The following is a 25,513-nucleotide window of genomic DNA, read 5'->3' as shown; positions in this document are numbered from 1 at the left end:
AGCCAAGTGAAACAAGTCGCAGTTAATCAGACCCGCTTAACCAGGGTCAGGTTCCCAGCACCAATCAATTCTGCCTCTCTCTCCCTTCTCTCTCTCTATAAATGGCGGGAGCCTCCTCGTTTCTCAAGTACTCTCTCTCTCTCGTAAAAACACGCAGACACATTATAATTCTTAAAAGCGAAGCGACGCATTTGCTCCTATCTGTTTCTCCTTATTGTCAAACTCTTTCTTACGCTTTTGGTTCTTCAACCCCTCCTCGCAATCGCGAAAATCTCCTAAACTGGAAAAGAGAGAAGACAGGCTTCTTGATCTTCGTAAGGCAGTAAGTTGATTCGTCTTCGTCAAGCGTCAGCCCTTTTTCTGTTTCCTGTGATTTCTCACGTTCGATCTCCTTCAAGTATCTTTCCTAGTTAATGCTCTGGTTCTAGGGTTTTTTGTAGAGCGTAAAATTTTAGGGTTTTGGTTTTATAAGAACTTATTGAACTCGAACTCAAGATTTACCAAGAAAGATAGAGAGAGGTGGAGAAGTAGCTTCCGATTTCATGGAGTCTGCGGCCGGAGTTGCCGCAGGGCGTGGTGGCTCGCTGCCGATGCCTTCTCAGTCTGCTAGGAAGGAATGGCGCGCCGTTTCCGACCATCATTCCGTCCGAAGTGCCGGAAATGAGGTAAAGATATCTTATAGCCAAGCTGGACCTCTTCCTTTCTACCTCTCATTGTCTCGTATTCGTACTCTTGTTCTTTGGTGGTTGATTAATAGAACGTAACTGCTGGACAGGAGTTGGAACGGTCGAAGATGGGGCAATCCGAGGAGAGAACGATATATGAGGTAATTTCCAACTTTTCGAGTACTAGATTACAGTTTTGAAAAGTCCCTTTTTTTGTTGAGGACTGAGGGCAATCATGTGTTTTGCAAGGTACAGCAAGGAGGAGGGCCACTTGATGTCGACTTCTGTTCGATTACCGTGGATGGAGGTATAGATAGTGACATATTGCAGCAACGTCTTCATAATGTCTCCAGACAGAGGGAGGACCTGCAACAGATGGAAATCGAACTTAGAGCTCAGCTAATAGCTAGATCCGAGATAATGGAAATGCAGAACAACTTCGATGCGCAGATCAAAGAACACGCTAATATTGCCGCTAAACTAAAGGTTTCAGTTCTTATTCTGTTCTTAAATAAATTTTTCCATCTAATGTGCTCCCTTCTCAATTGTACCACTCAATGTCGATTTGTGTTGTACTCATTGAGCTATTTTATGTATCATTTACTTTTCCATAATGCCACAATTGCTTCTTTGCATTGTCATTCTGAAATTTTGATAGCTCATGCTAGAATCCTTTAGGCAGTTATTCTTTCCTCCACTTTATTACTTAGATGGCGTTTGGCATAGCTGTGTTCTATGGCCCTTGTATTTTTTTATTACATGTCAGAACAGCATTCTGTGTAAACGGAAAAGATCATATTTGGATTTTTTCTCATTTATGCAAAAAAATGTAATGCAACAGAGCGTCTCAAATTTTGGAGAGGGGATGTTTGTAGAGATACCTTTTTGACATTTCCACAAATGTGGCAAAAACCCCCTGACTTGGACCATTGCAAAGTGAATTACTGGAACACTTTTCTGAGTTGTCACATGGTATTCTACTTGGGGCAAAGAAGCTGATCACCTTAAATGGCATATTAGCATGGTCCTTGTCAAACAAATTTCTGCTAGAAATAATACTGCCATGGCATTTATAGTCTTTCATTATTGATTCAGGCAAATCAGTAACACCATAAAAGACAGCCATGCCAAATGCCATTTTAGTAAATTTCAGAGTATTTAAATGCTAGCCTGACACTGTTTGTTATCATTGCTGGTGTTTGTGACATCATGAATGAGAAGTTTTTCAAATTTAAAATCAAGGAATTGCGGTAAGATATCCGAGGTTCCCTGTGATCTAGGCACCTACTCAAATCTACCTTCTGCGTAGCCCCTAATTTTCCATTCAGAGAAGATACCATCATCCCTTGCCTTTCCCCTATAATGATGTGAACTTATTTTGGTTAAATAGGAGCAATTACAGGAAAGGGAACAAACAATACATGAATTGGAAATGAAGATGGAAGAGAAGGAAAGAGAGCTACGTGCAATTAAAATTGACAATGAAGCGGTTTGTTGAAGATTCTGCCTTCACTCCCTTTTCTAACTTATTGTTTGTTTGAGGATTAATTTGTTATATCCTGCAGGCCTGGGCTAAGGAGGATCTTCTTAGAGAGCAAAACAAAGAATTGGCAACCTTCCGGTAGGTTCTGGCGACTCCATAGAATTTCATGTTACATATATTGTCATATTTTTTACTACAATTACCGTTTTTACCCAAAGGTTTCTCTGTTAAATCATACTGTCATTTCTTCATTCTCCAAAATGGACTTGTATAGGTCACCTATCCTTCAATCCTAATGTCAAGGACTTAGTGTGAAGTAAATTTATTTTCAAGATATCTTTCATAATGACTGTACATTTGATAGATTTAAAGTTGGGTTTCTTGTGTTCATTTGCAGAAGAGAGCGTGATAACTCAGAAGCTGAAAGAGCTCAGCATCTCAAACAGATACATGACCTTAAGGAGCATATTCAAGAAAAAGAGAGACAGTTTCTTGAATTGGAGGAGCAGGTTTGTCCATTTGGATCTTTTTGGTGTATTACTCTTATGCTTCTTAGAGTTGAAGTTAACACATTACATCAATTGAGCTGCACCTTAAACCTTGTGCAGCTGATGTATGTGAGAGAGATATGAACTCTTCTTGTAGCATGCTTAAATTCTTAAGGTCCATGGTTAAGCTGGCACTCATTGATTAATAATGGGCTCCTTAATCTTCGTTCCTTAAATCTCCGTTTGTTTTGGGTGGAAATGATTTTTGATTGGCATCACTGGAGATTGTTCAAGAATCAGATCCACCAGGGAAGTTTATCATCTTTTTTGTCTTAGTCCAGTAAACCTTGTTTCAAGAAGCCCAGCAAGCTAATATTTTTTTAAGTAAGCAGCCAATTATATTCAGGCTAGTATATAGAACTATAGGAGTCTTTATGATGTAGGATGGATTTGCAAAAGGAGGATAAAATAATCTTGGTTCTTGGAATTAGCATTTGAATTTCGTGTGAACTATTAGAAATTGGAACCTAATATTTTCTTGAAGGAATCATCACCTTCAATAAAATTAGAATCACTTGGCATTAGAAACAGCAGACTTTATTTCCCTTGTCTTTGTACTCTAGCGAACTATAAAAAGCATTACTAAGACACTAACTAGGAATAAAGGCAACTTCTAGTTGACTTGACACTCAAAAATCAGATGTAGTCTAGTTTATTTAGGACTAAGAAGAAGGAAAATCCTACTTAACTTCAGACTGTGACTTTGACCTATTAGCACTGCTCTTAATTTGCTAAATAACTTCTAGAGTCCTAGTCCAATCAAGGAAACCGACTCTTAGTTGCAAGTAGGAAAACCAAACTTGGGTTATAAATGCTATTCTGTATTCATTTGAGTTTGAATCCAATACAATTAATTAAGGCAATACAAATTCAATGTGTTTAATTGGATTGAATATCGATCCACTCCAATTTGATAAGATCCAATTCAGTAATATATATGCTTATATCTACATAAAATTAATATGTATCTATTGAAAAGGGATCATTGATTGGTGTAATGGTAAAATTTCAGGCTGGCTAGTGTGAAAATGTATGTTAGAATCTGAGAGTGGCCACTGTGTGTGGAAAATGCCAAAGGTTAGGTCTGTATCCAATCCACCACCCCTCCCAAGAGGTGAAGACCTCAGATAGATGGGACCAACATTGAGTAATGGCTTTTTGCATCTATTAGTAAAGTTGGTCTGGATGTGTTGTATCTTTAGGTTCTTTATCAAAGAATCATGGGCTCAAGTCTCGTACAAGTAACTTTAAAATCATTTTATTCATGTTATTGTTACACTTAAAGTCATTTTAATGCATCTTTGTTAATAATATAATAATCTGACCATTTTTGTTGTATCTTATTAATGGTATTCAATACCTGAATCCAATAAATGATGAATAAGATTCAGTTTGAATCAAGGTTGGATCTAGATATATCCGATTCAATCTGATCTTTATGGGGCCATTACCTAATGCTGGTCCCAACTCCCAACTATTCAGGGTATCAAGAGGTGTGGATTGAATTTGGACCTAACCTATGCATTTTTAACATGATGTGGTCACACTCTTAGACTAAAAACCTGTATTCTCATGCTTATCACCTGAGATTTTAGCACTGCACCAAGTGATGTCTCCCATAACCAACTCATAATGCGATTAGGAATTTAGGAGAACTACTGATGAGTCAAATAAACAGAAAGTAGTTACTGAAAAGTTTGAACATTAACCCCTACTATCTATAAATATGTAAAAGTTCAAAGATCTAGTTCTGACTCATTTTATGGTTAGTAAGCAACATTAAGATGCCATGTTTTCCTAAAACTTTTTGGATTGGAATGACTTTTTCCCCAGTAGATCCTTGCACTCATTGATTATTACTAATCAATATACTAGGTTTCTCAGGTTAGACTGTTTTGTTCTGTAACTCAAGAGTTGCACTTTCTAACATTGGCCTGTCTTACAGCATAGGGTTGCACAGGAAACAATCCTGTACAAGGATGAACAAATTAGGGAGGCACATGCTTGGATTGCACGTGTTCATGAAATGGATGCTTTGCAATCAACAACCAATCATTCATTACAAGCTGAGTTGCGAGAACGCACAGAACAGTTCAACCAGTTTTGGCTTGGTTGTCAAAGACAGGTTTCTTTTATGTTCACCTTTGGAGTTGTTACTCTTCATCTTTCTCGATAAAGATAACCAAATATATGAACGCACAATCTTCATGGTTTGTGTATTTCATTGATATTGCCTTTTTTTTCCTGGGAGTTCTATTACATTGTGTTTCCAACTGTATATCATCTTTCAGTTGACTGTTGTGTCATACTGAAATGACTGACTTTTTCTTTAATGTTTTTAATGTTAGTTTGCAGATATGGAGAGGCTTCATTTGCATACCATACAGCAGCTCCAATTAGAGTTGGCAGAAGCAAGAGAAAGAAATGGAGTTTATGCAGATGAGTCATGTGTGGCCCATGCAAATTCAAAGGATGTATCTCAATTTGGGCAGAACAATGGGAGTCAACTCAATGTAAATGAAGGTGGCACATCAAATGGCAACTCTGGTGTCCTCCCAAATGGGAATGTTGACAATGTTACTTCTTTTGATGCATCAAGCAAGGTAGGGCTGCAAGTCAATATTTTATTGAAGGCTAGGGCTGTTCATAAGAATGCCCAAACCGACCAACCCGGACCGACGCAACTCGAGTCGCCGGGTTTTCATCCGTACCGGTCGGTTTCGGGTTGGGCACATACATAAACCGATATATCGGGTCGGTTTCGGTTTTCTTGCATGAAAACCGAAACCAACCCGACCCGAAACAAACTAGTATTTTACTAGTTTGGTAGTTCCTACTTCCTAGTTTGAGTAGTGTCCTAATTCCTACTAGTCTTCTACTTCTAGACTTCTACTAGAACTAGAACTCTAGAAGGCCCATTAGGCAATTACAATTAGAATTCAATTAGGCCACCTTTTTGAATGGTTGCAAGCAACTTTGGATTAGTGATTAATGAACAACTTTTGTGATTAACTTTTCATTTAAGTTTTATCATAAGAGATGACTGAAATGATGTTCAATTTATGATTGTTTTTATTTCTTACTTAACACTTGTTTTTACATGAAGAATTTATTGATTTTATTCTTTACCTGAATTAAATTTAGATTTATCTTGGACTCTTGAATATCAAATTATCAACTAATTCAGATTTTATTCGGTTTTTGTACAGGAGCAAAACCGAAATCGACCGAAACCGACCCAACCCGACTCAAACCGACCAGGTCGGTTTGGCCTATCAGTGGGTCGGTTTCGGTTCCCACCTTAGGTAACCCGACCAAGTCGGGTTGGTTGGGAAAATCCCACTAAACCGATCCAACCCGACCCGTGAACACCCCTATTGAAGGCTGCATTCTTATTTGTTGTTATGTTTTTATAATTTTTCTGAGTTGGAGTGCCATTTGTGTATGATATCTAAATTCATCCTATTAACAAGTATGAGTAACAAGGAAGCTGCAACAATTTTAACCCAGACCAATCCACTACTGTCTGAACCAGGAGCTGGATGTTCATTTGGGTTGCTTGTTGAATTGCAAAAAATTTTATATACAATGGACATGCCTATCTAGTCTTGGAAAGTAGGACTGATTTGTATCGGAGTTCTGTCTTGGAAAGTAGGCAAGTGTCTAGTCTTGGAAGGTAGGACTGATTTGTATCGGTGTTCTGTCTTGGAAAGTAGGCAAGTGTACCATGGGGTTCTATTGGGTTTTTATGTTTGTAATTTGGAGCTGCAGTTTTTTTTATTTTTTTGGGGCTTGAGAAATAAAAACAGGACAGTAGTGTAAAAAGAAAAAAGGATATAGGGGATTTTATAAATTACTTGAAATCAAGCATCTTCTAGATACAATGTAACCATGCGAGCTCATAACAAATTCATCTTGTTTCCAAAATTCCTCCATGCATCTCTTTCTAGCTGCATAAGTTAGTCCTTTTTCTACTATTTGGACAATTGGTTTTTTCTTTTTAGTTACCTCTCTTGAATTAAGTAATTTTTTGGACAGGAAATGGAGGTTTTTTTTGCGCCAATATATGAGAAATACATTGTCATTTATTGGTACATGTACATAATGTCCGTAATGTACAGAATATATATTAAAGGAAGAATGAAATAATAAAAAAATCTCAAATACTTGCTGAAATGCTAAAAAGTTTAACTCTGCAAGGAATGATAACCAAATGGTCGAACTTTGGGATTAAAGTCAGCTCCATGGACTCGTAGCCAAGATAATACTTGAATCCTTTGCTGCCTTCAGTTGGGATCTTCCCTTTAAATCTCGATTACAAACTTGAGATAATACTTGAGTCCTAATTTTTTTTCCTCAAAAAAGGCTCGATTACAAGCTTTCCATCTTATTATCTATATGGGCTCTTAGCAAGTTGAGGTTGAGGGTGATTCACAGGTCACAATTGGATGGGCGGTGGAAGCCGGTGAGGGAGCATAGTTTTTCCAGGCATTATATTAGAGAGGTTAGGGCCTGTCATCTACAGCATTCACCTTGTTCAGATTGGTATAGAGATCAGAAAATTTTCCAATAGAAAGTCTAGCTAGTGGAATGGTGGGACAGGATTCATGGAGCTGACTCCATACATTTGGGAGAAGGCTTTATGTAGTTGATTCGAATATACTCTAGCTAGTGGAAGGATGGGGAAAGCAGATCTGTGATGGGGGCCGTGGGGTGCATCTCTTCTAGAAGTCCTTTTTTATTCTTGTTCTCTCCATTAAAATCTGAAAGACTCACATGCACTAGTCACCCTAAGCATTGTGGCTACAAGTGTTTGTGAAAGGACTTTGTGCTTTTGTCTCCCCCTTCTCATGTTTTCTTATTATACTCACATGCACTAGTCTTGGCTTGCTTCTCATAATCTTCTTTTTGCTGTCTACTTTGCTATAGATGACACTATAATGTCAAGTGTCAATTCTCTTCTTAATGGCTTTGTCCTGGGTAGACGTTAGAGTTAAGTCTGTTTGGTTGCCTCAAAAACTCCACAGCACACTTTCCCTTGTAAACCCTTGTTTTACCCCAGAGGTTCAACTTGTCAGCTGGTTCTATCTCTCTTAATTGCTGTGGCCTGTATAGATGGTCTGTTTGGTTGCATCAACAACTCCATACAACTAGTAGGCCTGTTTGCCCATGTAAATGCTTTTTTTTTTTATCAATAACAATAAGCTTTATTAATGAATAAGATTTGTGAAACTTTAATTACAGAAAGGGGGAGGTAAACTATCTTAACTCCCCAACAACAAAAGGACAAAAAAAAATCTAAAAATTAGCCCAAAACAGAGAATCCTTAACCACCCCTTGCTTAGCTAACCCATCAGCCATTGAGCTTCTCTTCACCCAGTTGTACTTCACCTCAATATCCTTACTCAGCCATTTAAATTTTTTCTTTTCATTTCCGTAGCTCCACAAACCACTGTTGTCTCCTTTCAGCCACCTAATCACCACCCCCGAGTCCCCTTCAATAACTAAGCATCTGATGTTTAATTCTCTTGCTCTTTGGATTTCTTAAAGAACTGCTAGAATCTCAGCCCTAAGAGAGTCACCCACTCTAATTGGGCCTGAGAACATGGCAATAATAATCCCATCCTCATTCCTGAACACACCCCCAATCCTAGAAGGCTCTGGATTCTTTAAGCTACTTCCATCAAAATTCAGTTTTATGAATTCACCCGGATGGGGGGGACCAAGAAGACCTAGTGGTCCTCTTACAATGGGCAGAGGTAGCTACCTCTTTCCACTTTTTCAATAAGTCAGCCATGGAAAATTTAGAGAATAGCTCCATAGATTTCAGCCGGTGAGCTACCCTTAAGTGTATCAGTTGTAGTAAGTTTTCTGTGGTTCTTTCCTTGTCTGAAAATATTCGTATGTTTCTCTCTTTCCATACTGACCAGCACACTACTGCCCTTATGCTTCTCCACATAGCCTTCCCTCTTTTCTTAGGCCATCTAAAGAACGAAGGAGAGAACAAGCTTTGCACACTCACAAGGAGATTCCAAGTACACCCAAAAAGGGAGAACACCCACTCCCAAACAGTTTTAGTAACCAGACAAGTAACCATAATGTGGTAACCCATTTCCCCATCAACTTTGCAAAGATTACACCTATTGGGAAGTAAACAATAGTTGGGCCTCTTTCTCTAAAGCAAGTCATTTGCGTTAATTCTTTCCAGGAAAATTTTCCAACAAAAACTACCAACCCGAGGAGGAATGGGTTTGCTCCAAATCTCTTTAACAAGGAAGGACAACCCAAGAGGAATATTAGGCTGAACTAAAGTCTCAAAAAACGAAGCACAAGAAAAGGAGCCAGCAGGGGAAGGGGTCCAGACTCTGGTGTCTCCCATACTAGGGTTCAAGAAAACATTTTCAAGGATGGCTAGCAGAGATGAAATGCAACCCAAATCTGTATCCTTAATTGCCCTTCTCAGGCCTAGGTTCCACCCAAAACCAAAAGAATCAAAAGGAATTAAGAAAGAGGAGATGGGTTCATTTTTTTTTTTTATTAATGAGATGGGTTCATTTTTCAAATCTGACAAAGCATGCAAAGAGGGAAATTGGTTCCTCATGGGTAAGGACCCAACCCAAAGTTGCTCCAAAAATTTTATTTGATTACCAGAGTTCAAATCATACCTGATCCAAGGGGAGAAGATTGGAAGTGGATCATGAATGGCTTTCCAAGGGGAAGCAGTTGTAGCCCTTACCAAAATTCCTGGATCCCATGTAAATGCTTGTTTTGGAGGTTTAACCTGTCTAGTATTTTTGTCTACTTCAATCTTAATGGCTTTGTTCTGATTGGTGTAGGGTTTGTTTGGTTGCATTTGCAGCAACTCTTTACAAATAGACTTGTTTGTCAATGTGAACCCCATGGATTAATTTGTGTACTCTAAGTGCACAAAATTGCCTCATGGAAAGCCATTTTTATATCTTAGATATGACTAAACTGGAACTGGAAGCTCAACCTTTTTTTTTTTTGATTGGAAATGGTAACTTCATTAATATAACTTAAGAATAACTTTCCAGATTTAAGTACAGCTGTTAACCCCTAAGTAGGTGTTGAGCCCCTGGTAATCTTTCTTACAAAACTTCCCAAAACATTCTCTCCCTCACAGTCCCTTGTTTAGCCAATGTGTCAACTAAACCATTAGCAGATCTTCTTTTCCATTTGAAGCATGCACTGATCTCCCTTGTTATGTTGAGGATTTCCCTTATGGGCTGTCTATAAATCCAGGCTCCCAACTTACTAGATTGCAGCCACTCAATCAACAATTTAGAATCTCCCTCTATCTCAATTTGGTGTAACTCCATCTGTTTGGCATATCTTACACCTTGAAGTAAGGCCATCACCTCCGCTCTCAATGAGTCCCCCACTCCTATTGGTCCTGAAAACAATGCTACAATTCTGTCATTTTCATCTTTGAATACTCTTATACCTGAGGGGCCCGGGTTACCTCTTGAATTCCCATTGAATTCAATTTCATTCTTTGTTGTGTTGGCGGGGACCACAATTCCTACACAATAGGTTTCATGGAAGTTGTAGATGCCACCATTTTCAGTTCCTGTAAATGTCTTTAGCCGAGAAGTCTTTAAACAAATCCAAAGTTTTCAACCGTTGAATTGTCATAATAATTATCCTTTCTACAATTGCCTCCTTGGATTTCTCCACTCCTTTAAAGATTCTATTGTTCCTTTCTTCCCAAACTGACCATAAGATGGCTGCTCTTGTGGCTCTCCACATTAATCTTCCATGTCTCTTCGGTTGCTAGATCCCAAGCAGAGGCTACAAACATGGGGTGATAGGCATACATTAGGCCATTTTCTTTGCAACATATCTAGACTTGATTTTTTGGAGAACCACCTCCCAACAAAAAGCTCGAATTTTGGGGGTACAGGCTGACACCAAATCTCCTTTGAAGGAAAGCTCCTTACAGGGTTTGATGATTGAATGAGGACATCAAAAAAGGAGGAACAAGATTATCCCCAAATTTTTGAGCTGTTGTTGTTCAGATAGCTACTCAAATCACTGCACATGTTTTCTTGTTATCTGTAAGATAACTAGTGAGAAACCTGTGCAATGCACGGGATTATTTTGTGAGACAATATATAAGTAATGGAAATACACCCTCTATTTGCAAGATATGCCAATAATTCACTAACAAAGATAATACATTGTTGTCTTAGCACATCATCTATTTTTATATTATATGAGTTAACCAATGTATTGTCTCTTAATATTATAATATTATAAAAAGTTATAATGGACTTATGAAATTGTGAACTGGCACATGGCATGCTTGGAGATGTACTTACATTTTACTAATTTGAGCAATCTTCAAGAATTTTGTTATAGAGGATTGGTGTATACATTTTACTAATTTGAGTAATCTTCAAGGTGGAACAGAGGATTGAGTTTAATGCATGTATACAGATTATATTTAGATACAAGGAATGGTGTTTAGGTTGCAAATTGTCTATACATAGCCAAGTTTGTTGGACTTCAGGGCCGGAAACCATGAAATGAAGAGTGGTGCCATTCAAAGTTGAATGCACTGACCAAGTGTCCTGTATATGGTGTTAGAAGTTTGAGCTTTTTGCTAACTGTAAGAGTCCTTTCCAAATTGCATTTAAAGAGTGATTTTTAACTATATGATTGGTTTCAATGGAAATCATGCCAATACAAGATCGGTGATAGATGATAAAATAAACTCCATGGTCTTAGAGACTAATTTTAGGACCACTTCTATGGTCAACCGATTACATTAGACAAAAAGAAGCAAATGGCAATGTGCCAGGGCAACATTTTTTTTTTTTTTTTTTTTGAGAATTTGGAGTGAGTGAATGCAAGAGGATGGCTTTCAGCAGCATGTGAACCCATAATAGTCTTAACTATGGTAAGAGTGGCTTGTTGGGTTTTAAAAAGGGAATGGCTAGAGGATGCTAGAGGATGGCTTTCAGCAAGTTATTTATTGGGGAGATAACTGAATGAATCAAGACAGGATAAACCCAGGACTAAAACCGAATGGCTGTTGTCTACAGATTACAAAATAATTTCTCAGGTCTTTGCATCAAGTAAACCGTAAACACACCATATGAGTGAATTGGGTCCGGTGAGAATTACGTGACAAGTGAGAATTATGAATACTGAGGGAAAAATAGAATAAATGAAGATCTTGACCCTTTTTTTTTGGGGGGGGGGGGAGGTAGTGATGATATCTAGATGAAATGAGCGTAAACACACCATATGAGTGAATTGGGTCTGGTGAGAATTATGACTACTGAGGGAAAAATAGAATAAATGAAGATCTTGACCCTTTATTGTGGGGGGGGGGAGGTAGTGATGATATCTAGATGAAATGAGCATAAACCGTCTTTTTTTGGAGAATAAATGAGCATAAATGTGATTTATAAATCTAGTAGAACTTCTGGATTTATGGTCTGAATAGTAACATCTCACCAATCTTTTTTTGGAGAAGCTAAAGGTGTCATTAATTCTTAAAGGGTTACTTGATGCATTCTGGGGGAGTTTAGTATCGTCCACTACTTGAATTGAAAGGGGGCAAGAGGATAGCTTCTTGTATGAAGGATGTTGCAGACTTTGGCGATGGGAAGTCTATTGGTGGAATTTCCTTTTAGGCTGGTGGGTTCACTTTATTAATTACCTATGATAACCCCTTCAAGTTGGATTTGATCTGTATTCCATCCAATCTGGAATGTTGGTACAAATTGGTCATGCTACTATGCAAGTGGCTTTGCAAGGTCCAGTTCAGAGCATTTACTTATTATTTTGGCCTGTGAAAAGAGAAGTATATCTGAGTTGAGAGACTACAAACAATAAGAGAGGGAAATTGGCAATTTGGGCCTGTAAAAAGAAACAGAGAAATATACCTGAGTTGAATGAATATCCTTATCTTCACAAATGGCTTGAGTGAGTGATCTGATCTCAGTAGATAACTTAAGTTCCATAACGGTGAATTCACAAAGGAATATATGCAGGCAGCCATTAACTTAGAATTAACTCAAAGTTTTTAAAACTCAATATTCTATCGTTAGTAACAGAATGGAGACACTAACAAAATTGAAAACAGGCTTTAGTGATTTCTTAAAAGTTGGTATTCTATCGTTATAGGAAACAGGACTGACCTCTTAGAGATTTCTTAGAATTAAATCAGAGCCTAACAAAATTGAAAAATGGGCCTCTTCAAGATTTCTTAAAACTCATTGTTCTACCGTTACAGGAAGCAGGACTGGCCTCTTAGAGATTTCTTAAAGCTACTCAATGTTCTACCATTACAGAAAGCAGGACCTTAAAGAATAACCTGCATCAAAATCGGGAAGAAGTTAGGTTAGGTTAAAACCCTAGAAAAAGTTGACCGTGTAAATGGAGTTTCGAAAAGTAAACCTGGTTTATATGAAAGGTAAAGTTCTTACCACATGGAGAGAGATGGATGCTTAGCCATTTCAAATTAGAGAAAATGACGAGAGCTGGGGACAATGAAGATGACAAAGTGTTGAGTAGAGGGAGAAAATGGTAGGGGAAGAAATTATCCTCCAAGATGGGAGAGAAACACAAGTGCTTAGCCATTTCAAAATAGAAAAATTGGTCCAAAATGGGAGAGAAGAAAGACAGGTGCTTTGCTGTTTTAAAATAGAGAAATTGAAGGGGAGAGGAATTAGCAAACGTTGAGTAGGGAGGAGAAACGGTGGGATAAATGATGTGGCAGTATCAACTATGGGGTTATTTTGAAAAAAAAAAAAAGAATACCACACATGTGAAAAAGGAGAGATAAGGAAAATTCGTGTGAAGCTTGTGGTGAGACCACTTGTCTCCTTATCTTTCCTCTTTATATCATAGATATGGATGGGTCCATGTTCTTTTCTACCAGTTATTTCTTTTCAATCACAAGTCAATCTGTTAAGCATTATTGTGGTTATTTTTCGAAATTCTACTGGCATTGTTGATGTTAATAGAATTCAATATCCATAGAATTCATTATGTTAATACTATCTGTGGTTGATACTTTTTAATGCTCATAAGTTTCAGTCTTTCTCATTTTCTATTTTGATCAGTATTCTCATCTTGTGTTTTTTTATTAGACTGACCATGTACCTGGAGTTCCAGTAGTACAATCATCTATGGTTGGGATGGGTGCCTACCTTCCACCTGGACAGGTATCTGCTCTTCATCCTTTCTTTATGCATCAGCAAGGTGCCACACACTCCATACCACCTGCCAGTTCACATCTTCCTCAATCTCACTTGGGGCATTTCCAGTCCATGCCTGTAATTTCATCACAGCAACACTGGCAAAACCAACAGGTGACTATGAATGCAAATTCTGGAAAGAATTTTGTGAAGAATCATCTTGCTTTCTATTTATAAAAAAACATCATGCTTTCTGATTAGTAGTTCTTTCTTGTCTCCTTTAGGCTGTATCAGAGGGTTCACAAATATCAAATCAGAACAAATTTCAACCTTCCCAAACTGAACAGAACCTTTTGAGGTCTGATGGACAATATGATTATGAGCTTGCTGCAAATGGACAAGTTCTCCATTCAGATTTTCTGGATACTCATGTCAGCCAGAATCAGGAGCCTGGTTCTTCAATCACCACATCCACTGAAGAAAAACAGGTGGTACAATTGATGATCCATTATGATTCTGTTATTTGCATATCATATATTCCTATAGTTAACATATTAGAGAATGTAGACATGATCCACCAGTTGCTTTGAACAACAGGTCAATGAGTCAAATGATAAAGGGCATTTGGTCTCTCAACAACCAGAGCAGAACCTACAAGAGAGCTCTTCTCAGTTTCCTGATTCATTGAGAATGGATCCCCCTGAACAAATGAACCAGACCAAGGTTTGTTATTTTTCTGGTGTAGAATACATGAATTGTGATCCATTTTAACCCCCTTCCCTGCATGAACAGGCAAACACAATAGGGAAAAAGGAAAGAGGAAAGATGCACTGCCTTATTTTGTTTGTTTTATAAGTTATCCTGAAATTTCTGCTATGACTTGACGAGTCCATTATATAATTATCTGATCAGTTTTTTTCCCTGCATGGACAGGATGAGAACCTTGTCACACAGCCTACCCATTCACAAGAGGGGCAGAATTTGCCTATTGAACAACCATGGCCTGCTGCAAACCCATCGGCATCTGATACTCCAACCTATCTGGTTAATTCCAGTGAATCTAGAGGATACAATAATAGTTGCATTGTTGAAGAGTCTATTTCAGCTGGACGGACCACAAATTCACTTGTACCTGCAAAAATTTCTGAGAGTGCTCTTCTAGATGAAAGGTCACTCTTGGCTTGCATTGTTCGTGCAATTCCAGCTGGATCTGGTGGCAGAATTAGAATTAGTTCAACTGTAAGCTATTTCTTCGATCTTCAAACTTAGTATTCATCTCTTAAAGTTATGATATTCTTACCGTCAAACTTCAATTAGTAACTTTTATCTTTATTTAAAACAGCTCCCTAATAGACTGGGGAAAATGCTTGCACCTCTCCACTGGCATGACTACAAGAAAAAGTATGGAAAGCTTGATGACTTTGTGGCTGGTCATCCTGAAGTAAGCTTTTTGTGTTGCATCTAGCACTTTTTGATGTTAATTTACTCTATTCTCCGGAGTCTTACTTCCTTGTTTCAGTTGTTTGTAATTGAAGGGGATTTGATTCAGCTTCGTGAAGGAGCACAAGAAATCATCTCGGCTACAGCAGCAGTTGCAAAAGTTGCTGCTGCAGCATCTGCTCCTTATTCATCAATGTTGCCATCTGTTGCTGTTACTCCTATGGCACAGGCTCACCGCCTCAAGAAAGTTTCTTCTGTTGATACAAAATCTACGAAAAGTGTTTCAACAGAACCTGTCAATGCCACGCCTGCAGATGTAACTGAAAAACCTTCACAATTTCTGGCAGTGCAGAATCATCATCCAAATGGCATGTTTTTTAACATTGTTCAAGGACTCTCAAATGTGAAAATCTTGAGCAAACCTAGAGATGCATCTGAATCAAATGGAATACAATCTGAAGTTAGACCTGCCAATTCTTCCGTTCATATGGCAGTTGGCAATGGATCAACTGCTGATAGAATAGGCTTGGTCACTTTTCAAAACAAAGGGTCAAGTAATGGGAGACATGGCACAAATTTTGGAGGGAAGCAACAAGGAAGGTAATTATGAATTTTCTTATACCTTAGTGCTTGCTACTTGATCCTTCTGCTCCTGGTTTATGCTGCAATTCCTTTTAGATTTGCATGGGATTCTTTAAGTAATTTCTGTTCCTTTGACAGAGCTGCTGGGGCGGCCTCGACCTCTAGAAGATAGTAAGAATCCTACTATTTTTCTGCAATTGTCCTTTCTAATAACTTTGAACCATTATTCAATTGTATTTTCTGTTGCAGTCTATGTTTGACTTGTTAGGTAGATATATCACTATGCTGCTGATGCCAGATTAAGTTTTGAGCTGTTACTTTGGACCTGGTGTTTGTTTCTCAGATATTTTCTTCACATAGTCAAATGCCACATCTTTAATCAACATTTCAAAACGAAACCGTGAGATGCATACTGATGCTTGATTACATCCTTTTGTTGTTGAATACTTCTAATAATAGGTTTTGTTGTAGAGGCCATTCTTTGCCAATGTTTTGATAGGATTGTTTGTGCTCAATCGTTGTTTAAAACTTATTAAGGATGGAATTTTATAGGTTTTGCTGCTTCATATTTTGGAAGTTTATTGGTCAAAGCTATCTATTTGGTTATGTTTTGAGCTTCCTGTGCGTGTAGGTTCTCTTGTACTGGCAGGGGTTTCAATGTGTCATTTGCAAGCTGTATCTATGTTAGTTTTTAGGGATGCATATGGGCCTTCCTCCAAAAACATGTTCCATGTCCATGAATTGTTCAACCATGTATCCTATGCATTGCTTGTCCAACTCCATGCATATCAATTTCAGAAAAATGGGGGAGAGCCTCCCTTAGTGAAGGAAATGCATGGGAAAAAGTGCAGGAAATCGAGATTCCCATCATCCATGTGTATGTCTACAACCACAACCAGGCCTATCATATGTGTCAGTTCCTGATGTTAGGTTTGGGTATGACGGTCACTTCTATACCTGACCTACGTCTGGGGAGGGAAAGATGTATGCAGCCTTACCCCTGCACATACAGAGAGTCTGTGTCCAAGATTTGAGCCCTACTCACCCAGGTTGCAACAGAGCAACACAACCACTGCGCCAAGGCCCACCCTCATATATGTATGTATGTTTGTATGGCTGTGTCCGTATATGCATGTTGAATCAGGGGTTCTACCCCTTCATTTGTCTTTTTCTTCTTTCTAATCACTCCTCTGTCTATTCATTCGAGAAAACCTCCAACTTGTTCTCTTTGCGATTAGCACAAATATAGTTTCATGTATATCTTTGCCAAATTCAACATAAGAGGGGTTTGTTTCTTTGCCAAATACAACCTCCATTTATTCTTTCTAGTCACTCTTCTTTTCAACTGGGACAGCCTCCCATTATTGTTCTCTTTTTGAAGGTTTTTTTATTTATTGTAGATCACTTTCGGTATTTGCTAATTTCTACTTAAACTAGGGAAACAATGTAAGCATAAAAAATCTAGAGATATGAGCTAAACTGACCAGTAATTTTTTATAAAAAAGTAATTGCGTGGGAGATGCCTATATGTGGGTGCCTAGGCTCCTTGGTCACTATGGGCTCTGCACCTCCTTTTACCTAGCCTCACCTTAGTGTCTTGATGATTATATTTCCTTAACTTCCTTGATGGTGTGATCAATCAAACTTACAAGTTATGAACTCAACATAGGGTTCTTTTTTTCATGTGCCAATTGTGATGATTATAAACAACACGTGTGCCATTTTTAGTGTTTATATTTTCACCGTTCGGTCTTCTTATTGCCTTAAACTAGAAAAATCATGATATTAATAACTGATGATCAAGTACTAAATAGAAAGAAGTGGAAGGTAAGAAATTAGAGTGAGTGGGGGGGGGAGCGGTCATGAGTTAGATGGAAAGAAATGAAGACTTAAACCAGTCCATTCACTTTGAAAGAGTAAAAAGGAACATGATTACTGCAATACCCCTATGTTGCTTTCTAATGGAGGGAGTACAAAGAGCAAAAGTTTGGATCTAAGGAAGCCACTTATTGAAGGAGATTCCCAACCAGTAGTAGGCTGGTTACAAAGTGAGGAGGTAAAAATGTGGAGCTACAAAAATGAAAAGAAGAAATTCAGATGGCTAATAGAAGACATGGATGTGAGGCTACAATGGGATAAAACTCAAAAAACTTAAAAGAAGTGCTAATTTCTTGGCAGATTATGTAGCTAAACAATGGGTGGGGAGAGTTTTAACTGTTTTGGGCTCAAATGTAAGATAAAGAAAACATTCTTGGGGATAGATAAGAGGGTTTATCTCTCAATGTCAGTTTACTTGCTTTGTAATCACTTTTCTTGATTTTCTTAATGAATTTTGCAATTATTCATAAAGGAATGCCCATACATTGCTCTTATTTTAATATGTTCATGCTAAACTATGGTGAAGTGACTTGCACACACTTGCGGATGTTTTCACTATGGCTTTTTATCAAGATTGTTGGGAGATAATTAAAGCAGACCTTTGGGCTATCTTTGAGGAGTTTTCTAGGGAACACTTTATTAGTCTGGGAATAGGTTCAACTTTCCTAGCCTAATCCCAAAGAAGGGAGGTGCTAATCAACAAAAAGATTTTAGATCAATTAGCATGGTAACAAGCATTTATAAAATTGTGGCCAAAGTGTTTTGATAGCCAAAGAATGTGTGGAGGATTTATAAAAAGGGAAAAGAAAGGTTTTGTGTGTAAATTGGACTTGGGGAAAGCTTATGATATGGTTGATTGGTCCTTCCTCTTGGACACTGAAAAATTTTGGGTTTGTTGAGAGATGGTGTAGCTGGATGAAAGGGTGCTTGAAGACATGCCATTACTCGGACCTAGTCAATGGAGTTGTTAGAGACATTTTCCCAGCAACTAGAGGTTTGAGGCAAGGGGATCCTGTTTCTCCTTTCCTATTTACCTTTGTAGCAGAGGTGTTCAGTAAGCTTATCACAAGAGATGATATTTTGGAACTTTTTAAAGTATGGAGGGTTCACATTTGCAGCTTGCTAATGATACAATTATCTTTTGTGAGAATGCTAATCCGTAAAAGGCAAGTAATTTGATTTTGAAGTAGGTGATCAAACTATTTGAATTTGTCTAATCAATTTTGAAAAGAGATGTGTAGTAGGATTGAATTTGGGAGAGGAGATGGCTAGGATTGCAGAAACTTTAGGTTGTCCTGCAACAAGGTGGCCTTTGAAATATCTAGGTATGCCTTTAGGAGCCAACCCACAGGAAGGAAGCTTTTGGAGCCCAATTCTTGAAAGATGTGCGAAGAAGTTGTCAGCTTGGAAAAGGAGTTATTTGTATCTAGGGGGACTGGCTAATAAGTAATAGTGATGCTATGGTTATGGAGGTGATTTGACGGTGTGGAGAATGGGGGTTTGGTGATAGAGGGGAGATCTAATTTTTCAATCTTTTTTCACTCTCCGGTCTTCTACTTTCTCTACTATTTGAATACATGCCAAGTAGTGATTTAAAAGACGTGCCTAGGTGCACAAGCGAGGTGCATTTTAGGGTAGGCACCTCGCCCAGGCATGTGGCTTTTGCGCCCCTTGAGGCAAGCCCAAACAAGTCCACATAGGTCTTAAATTCTTAGTTCTCACACAAAAAATAATGATTTTTTAGTTTTGATTGCTTTTTAATAAGATATTTATTAGGATGAATGAATGAACAACATTACCAAATAGGGGGTTCTCGAAGAATGAGGAATGTAATATGTTTTACATCACAAGCTACTTGAAGTAATTGAATTGAGAAAAAAAGAGATTGTGGGTTTTGTATGTTTGATTTTATTTTTAAGTTCTCATTTGAATATGCTTTACATGATATTTATGTATTTTAATTTTTGATAATAGATTTTTTAAACATTTATTATAAAATTTAAGTTTATATTTTATTAATATTATGTAATTTTTTGATTTTTTGGTTTTTTTATTTTATTTTTTGTGCCTTGCTTAAAAAGGCACGTACCTTGCCTTGTGCCTTGGGCGCAAATTGACCCCTGCACCTTTTTTGCGCCTTGCGCGTTTAGAACACTAATGCCAAGAAACCCTTCTCCCATTTTGTCCATCTCTTCACCCACACACCCCAGTAAATGGCAGAAATCATCAAAGACTTGCAATCACAGAGCTCTCCATGGTCATCAGAATCCATGGGTTGTACACCATCTTACCAGCCAAAAACACATTTTAATAATAGATGAATGTGAAGTATTAGATTCAGCCATGACAATGACGAACAACACCAATGTTCTGACTCTTTGAGAAGAGGTTCAGAGTCTAGCAGAGAAGACACATGGTTCTGACAAGACATGCTATTTTTTCTCATCACATCTTTGCATTTTGCTTTCTTGCCAGGATTGCACCCCAATTTTGAGAACATGCTTTGCATCACTTTCTTAACCCATCCCCATGTTTCTCTCAAAAACAAAATATGAAAATGGAATATTACTGGAATATTTCATGCTTCCCATCCATTTCCCTCAAAACAAATAGAGCCTTAGGGTTGGCCTTGGGTTGACCGCCAACCCCACCCAACCTGTGCAAGTTGAACTCCAATTTTTAGGACTAGTGATAAGTTATAGGTTAGGTTACAAACATTTCAAAGTGGGAAAAAAATTATAGGGGTTGGAATTTTTTAATGTAAATTTCCCTGAAGATTTGTCATAGATTTAAGGAGGATAATATTTGTATGATAAAAAGGTTATAATTGTATATGGGAGCAATTGAACATGGCTTGGCAATTGGCATAAAAGACAACCTGCCGGAAAAGAGAAAAGTTTGGTTTTGATGTGAACTTTGAAGAAGAAAAATGCTTATCTGAACTAAATATGGGGAGGAGGTTTTGGAAGGTTAAATCAAAAACCTTTTTGCTTGAGGAAGTCTTGGTTAATCAGGAAATATCTTTAAAGGTGAAGGAATGGAAGAAGGGAATCATTTTGTTTGTGAGGGATGCAGTTCAGTGGTTGAAAAAGTTTTTCGTAGACATAATCAGAAAAAAGATAGAGAGCTGGAGTGGAGGGACTCAAAGGTGAAAGAAGAAAAAAGACATTATGTAGAAAGGAGAAGATATTAGTGAAGGAATGGAAGAAGGGTATTATTTTGTTGGTGAGGGAGGGACTCGAAGGTGAAAGAAGAAAGAAGACATTATGTTGAAAGGAGAAGGAATAAGTTTTAGTAGTTTCATAACATTGTAAAAAAATTTTGGAAGTGGTAGGAAGTAGCTGGTCTGCTTTCCTAAAGGAAGAGAAAATGGAGGCTAGGTTCGGATGATCAAAATGATAAAGGAGTTCTTGGGTTTTTTAGCAAAAGATTCAACTTGATTTTGCAAAGACAAGAGTACTCTTAGCAGAGGTTGGTGTCATAGGAAAGGGTAGGATGATAAGCACTCAAGGGAAGGAGATGTGGGAACACATACTAGTGGTTGACACCAAACTTGTGAAGGATTGGATGGGAATCGGTAATGCGATTCAAAAGATGTTAAATATTCAAGGGACGCTGATTGTCACTGCCTTTGGGAAGAGGACTTTACTCAATTTGTTAGATGGTGAGCTAGAAATTGCAGTGATGACTCTCCAAACACAAGAAGGCCAGATCTTGATATCAAGGTGGTAAGAATTGTAGATTGTGGATGTTGTGGTGGTAAGAATTTTAGGGCTTCCTTTTCATCTATGGGTGATTAAAACTTTTGAGTCTATTGCTGCAATTTGGGGAGGGTTGCTTGGCTGGTTTATTTTTGAAAGATCTTCATTCATCTGCATAAGATTGAATGGTATAAGCTGGGGGAAATCCAAGGAAGATTGAATGGTCTGAAATTTTCTGTATGGTGCGTGACATCAGTAGAAGTGTGGAAGAAAGGGTGCAGAGGAGATGAAGCGTTGCAATGTAAAGAGTGGTTGGAAAATTCAAATGAAAGTTAAACATTCACTGGTTTGGCAAATCAATATTTGGGAAAAGCAGAAGGTGAGGAAGGTCACTCTGAGAAAGGAAGTTATTATGATGAGTGGGAACTGGTCTGTGGCATGACTTTTAAGTGTGTTTTGACTTGGGGCTATACTGGTGAGAACTCCAAGGAGAATACAAGTGTGTTGGAGAAGCCAGATACGAGTTCTAAGGGATTTGTGTTGAAGAAGCCAGATATGCATTCTAAGGGATTTGTGATTGGATCGGGAGACCCCATCTGAATAGTTGATCCAGCTTGGTTCACATGCTGACTTAGTGAACATGTGGGTGCTTTGGAGGGTGGGCCTCGAAATGAAGAATTAAGGTTTAAAGAAGTAAGTTGGGGATTCAAGCCAGGTATTCCTTTTAGGTCCAATAGGAAGGGAACCCATGTTACTTTAGGACAAAACTTGCACTTAAAATTGAAGTCAGTGGATTGTGTGATAGACCCAGGGCTGTGATTTATTTTTGGCTTCCTCAAGGTTTCCAAGACTTTGGTACCAGGCAAAGATTGGTATATCTGGAGTATGACAAATTACTATGAAGGAGAAATATCTACCTCGAAAGGAATTCTGAAGACAATTGTAACTTGGGTAAGGAGGTTTTGAATGATAGAGATCTCATAGTGTGTTATGCTCTTTGGAGAAAGCAATTGACAGAGATGGCCAAGGGAGAAAAGATTACGATGAATTAATATAGGTTATCGGCAATGGTTCAGAAGGTGAATTGGGGGATGGAGATCGAACAGTCTGATGATGGAAACCAAGTCAAGAGGGGAAAAGAGTTGGAGAGTGCTGAATTTATGGCTGAGATGATATTGGAAAGGAGTTGGGAACCTTGGAGAGAAGGAAGAATTAAGAAAAGAGAAAAGAAATTATCATACAAGCCCTTCACAGGATAACACTGATTTAGTGTCTACTTAAGGAGAAGAAGACGAAGGGGAGGAGGAAGGAGAATAATATAACCCAATCAAAGATGAGATTAGAATGGTTTGGACTTATGAAATTGAAGGGACAGTTGACATGGAAAGGTGGTGGAAAGAGAAATCGAAGTAAAGCTTCGGGGATTCTTGTTCATTGAGGGGAGGGTGCTACCAGGTAGTTATTCAAAGAACTAGAAGAATGATACCCAATGTGTTTGCAGGATAAAGAAGGTTGTAGCTTGGGTGTTAAAGAGGAAGATACTAACCCTAGGGATGAGGTTGATCAAGTTTCGTCCAATTAATGGATGTGGATTGTAAATGAAAGTAAAAATGGGCATCAGGGCAATTCATTTAGACAAATGTGGTACTACAAGTGGAAAGAATTAATAAGGGTCGAGTGACTGTAAGGGTGATGGCAAAGAAGCCTAATGCTATTAGAAGATTCAGAAGTCAGAGAGAGAGAGCTACATGAGCAATTCAGGTTTGCAAGGCTGAAAGGGGGCTTGTTCGGAAGTGGGCCCACTAAGAAGGTGAAAAAAATGAAAGTTTGCAAAAGATGGAGAGTTTGCCTTTTTAAGTTTGTGAGGGGTTTGGATATTCTGTTTTTACTATTCTAGGATGTTTGCCTTTTCATCACTGTGGGGCATATTTTGGATGTATTTTTTGAGGGTTTTCTCTTGTATGCCTGATAATCTTTTCTGGGGTGGGTTTAATCTTGGATTGCTGGGCTTGTAGGTTTTCTATTATTCTCTTTTCTCAGGTAACTGCTGGTCACCCTCCTATGTTTATACTGGAGGGTGACTAATTTTATTGTAGTTTATTTTATTATCAAACGATATAAACTTTGAAAAATACCTGGATCAGTTTTAGACCTCTAGGGTTGTTGGATGAATTTGTGACTAATTTGATAGCTGCTGGTGACTGTTATGGCTGTTTTTAGAATTAGAGAGAGGATAGAGAGAGAAAGAGAGAACCTGGAATCACTCCACGAGTTTTTAAAATCAATCTAGGTCCTTGGGGGTATCCCTAGGGCTCCGTTTGAGAAGAGTGCAAATACAAAAATGTTTGGTAGAAATTTCTGGTTCATAAAAATGCAAAGTTGGTTTAGTTTTGCAATGATAATTTTTAACTCCTACCAAATGACTTTTCAAACACAATTCTGGAGTTGATACTATAGGAGTGGCCCAGTCCTAGAATTAGGAAAAATATAAATTGCAGCATTTCCACTATCATAAGAAAACTCAGTAACTCCTAATGCTTAGTTTGGAAAGAGTACAAATACATACAAAATACAGGGTTGCGAACTCTACATATTTGTATTTGTACTCCTTCCAAACTGAGCCCAAATGACTTGACCAATGACTAGACAAATTAAACTACTGGAAAGTGATTATTATACTCTCCTGCTGGTTCAAAATTACAAAAAAATAAAAATTCAAAAAAAAATAATTTTTACCTTTTGGCTCCTACATCACCCATTCACCTGGCCTGAGAGCCCAGGCCTGATGCTGTGTAAATTCTTAAAGTCGGGTACCTGAATTGCTTCAGGGTTTTTGATTTGTTAGCACTGCGAATCATGATCCACGATCTATGCATGTTTGTTAGCATGCAGATTTTCTGCTTGACTACTATATGATAATTGTATTGTCGTGAAATATAATGGTGATATCTATAATTATTAATGTACTACATAAAGAAGCACTTTTTATTGAACATTGAGCGTTGGATTAGTTGTGGGCATGCAATCTTGAGATGCCTTTAGTATTTGTTCTTGTATGATTAATTCTCATCTTCTTTGGCAGGAATCCTATTAAAAATATATGGGGATTATTTTTGGAGAAGGAATTTCTGTTATAACTGGTGCTAGTGTTGATCGCATTGGTTGTATGTTGTGAGAGAAGAATGTCACGGGGCGAGTGTTCTCTGAGGATGGGAATCTCCCGTTAACTTATTCAAGCATAGCATTCATCCATTGGGATATACAACTGCTTTTATAATTCTTCAATTTCATTTGGAAAAATATTTTGTTTCTATTTGCTTTCTTTTTTCTTCTCCTTGACCCGTTTACTTGATTTGCATGTTAAAATGGTCAAAGTAATGAAACCTTGACGTAGGGTCGATCTGTGAATGTGATAGGATGCGCTTGGTTGTGAACAGTAAGGATACAAGAATTTTAAAACTCAATTTATTGATTATAGGGTAAACTGCGTAAACCTCCTAATAATTCCTTAAAACTTTCCTTGTGTTTTGCACGTGGCATAAAAACTCTTCCAAGGTTTAGGTTTGGCCACTGTCATCTACACCACCCCTCACCCTAGGGTGTCTTTAGAAACATGACAAGATTGCATTATCTAATGATCGAAGACCCCCAAACGAATACCAATTGTGCGAGAACGTCTGCGAAGGTTCACAGTGCGAACTTCCTCTTAGCCAGATATACGAGGAATCCCCTCTGCCCTGTCTGTGAATCTCCAACCCCATGGAAAAGCTTTGGACGCTAAGCTTTTCTGTGGGAGATGTGTTTACTTCTCCTAGGGAAAGGGCAGAGCTGTAGTAATAATTACAACTTAGAGTAGATGTAGATGATGAGTGAATGCTAGCCTATCTTCATTCCGGAGAGAGAGAGAGAGAGAGAGAGAGAGAGAGAGAGAGAGTTCAATTACCCTTTGGGTGAATCCTATTATTAAATGGAGATGGGTTTCTTTTCTAAACTACTTATGCTGCAGGCTATTTAGGGGTGACCATACAAAGGTCAAACTTTC

General features: G+C 38.1%; 1 protein-coding gene across 2 annotated transcripts; it reads left to right on the top strand.

The window, feature by feature from the left end:
• On the top strand, positions 1-24,784 carry LOC148864317 (RNA polymerase II degradation factor). 2 transcript variants are annotated; one of them, XM_088977103.1, is made up of 16 exons: positions 1-665; positions 776-826; positions 921-1,151; positions 2,056-2,154; positions 2,231-2,286; positions 2,546-2,657; positions 4,642-4,821; positions 5,045-5,299; positions 13,823-14,044; positions 14,155-14,358; positions 14,468-14,593; positions 14,804-15,109; positions 15,213-15,311; positions 15,390-15,910; positions 16,031-16,063; positions 24,554-24,784. In XM_088977103.1, coding segments are annotated over exons 1-16 (2,619 nt in total). In that variant the 5' UTR covers positions 1-542; the 3' UTR covers positions 24,555-24,784. The 2 variants fall into 2 exon arrangements, with proteins under 2 accessions (XP_088833229.1, XP_088833227.1); XM_088977101.1 differs by having other exon boundaries at positions 57-665; positions 915-1,151.
• Positions 24,785-25,513: the final 729 nt, after the last annotated feature.

The sequence above is a fragment of the Nelumbo lutea genome, chromosome 3 (genome assembly GCF_056320005.1).
Source record: "Nelumbo lutea isolate HS-2025 chromosome 3, American lotus-T2T, whole genome shotgun sequence".
Lineage (NCBI taxonomy): Eukaryota > Viridiplantae > Streptophyta > Magnoliopsida > Proteales > Nelumbonaceae > Nelumbo > Nelumbo lutea.
The sequence above is the reverse complement of the archived record's forward strand: the minus strand, read 5'-3'. Positions and strand labels throughout refer to the sequence as shown.

Coding starts and splice junctions, on each gene's coding strand:
- LOC148864317 (XM_088977101.1), top strand. CDS start 543: ATGGAGTCTGCGGCCGGAGTTGCCGCAGGGCGTGGTGGCTCGCTGCCG. Junction 827..914: donor AGGAGAGAACGATATATGAG/GTAATTTCCAAC, acceptor GTGTTTTGCAAG/GTACAGCAAGGAGGAGGGCC. Junction 14,594..14,803: donor AACAAATGAACCAGACCAAG/GTTTGTTATTTT, acceptor CTGCATGGACAG/GATGAGAACCTTGTCACACA.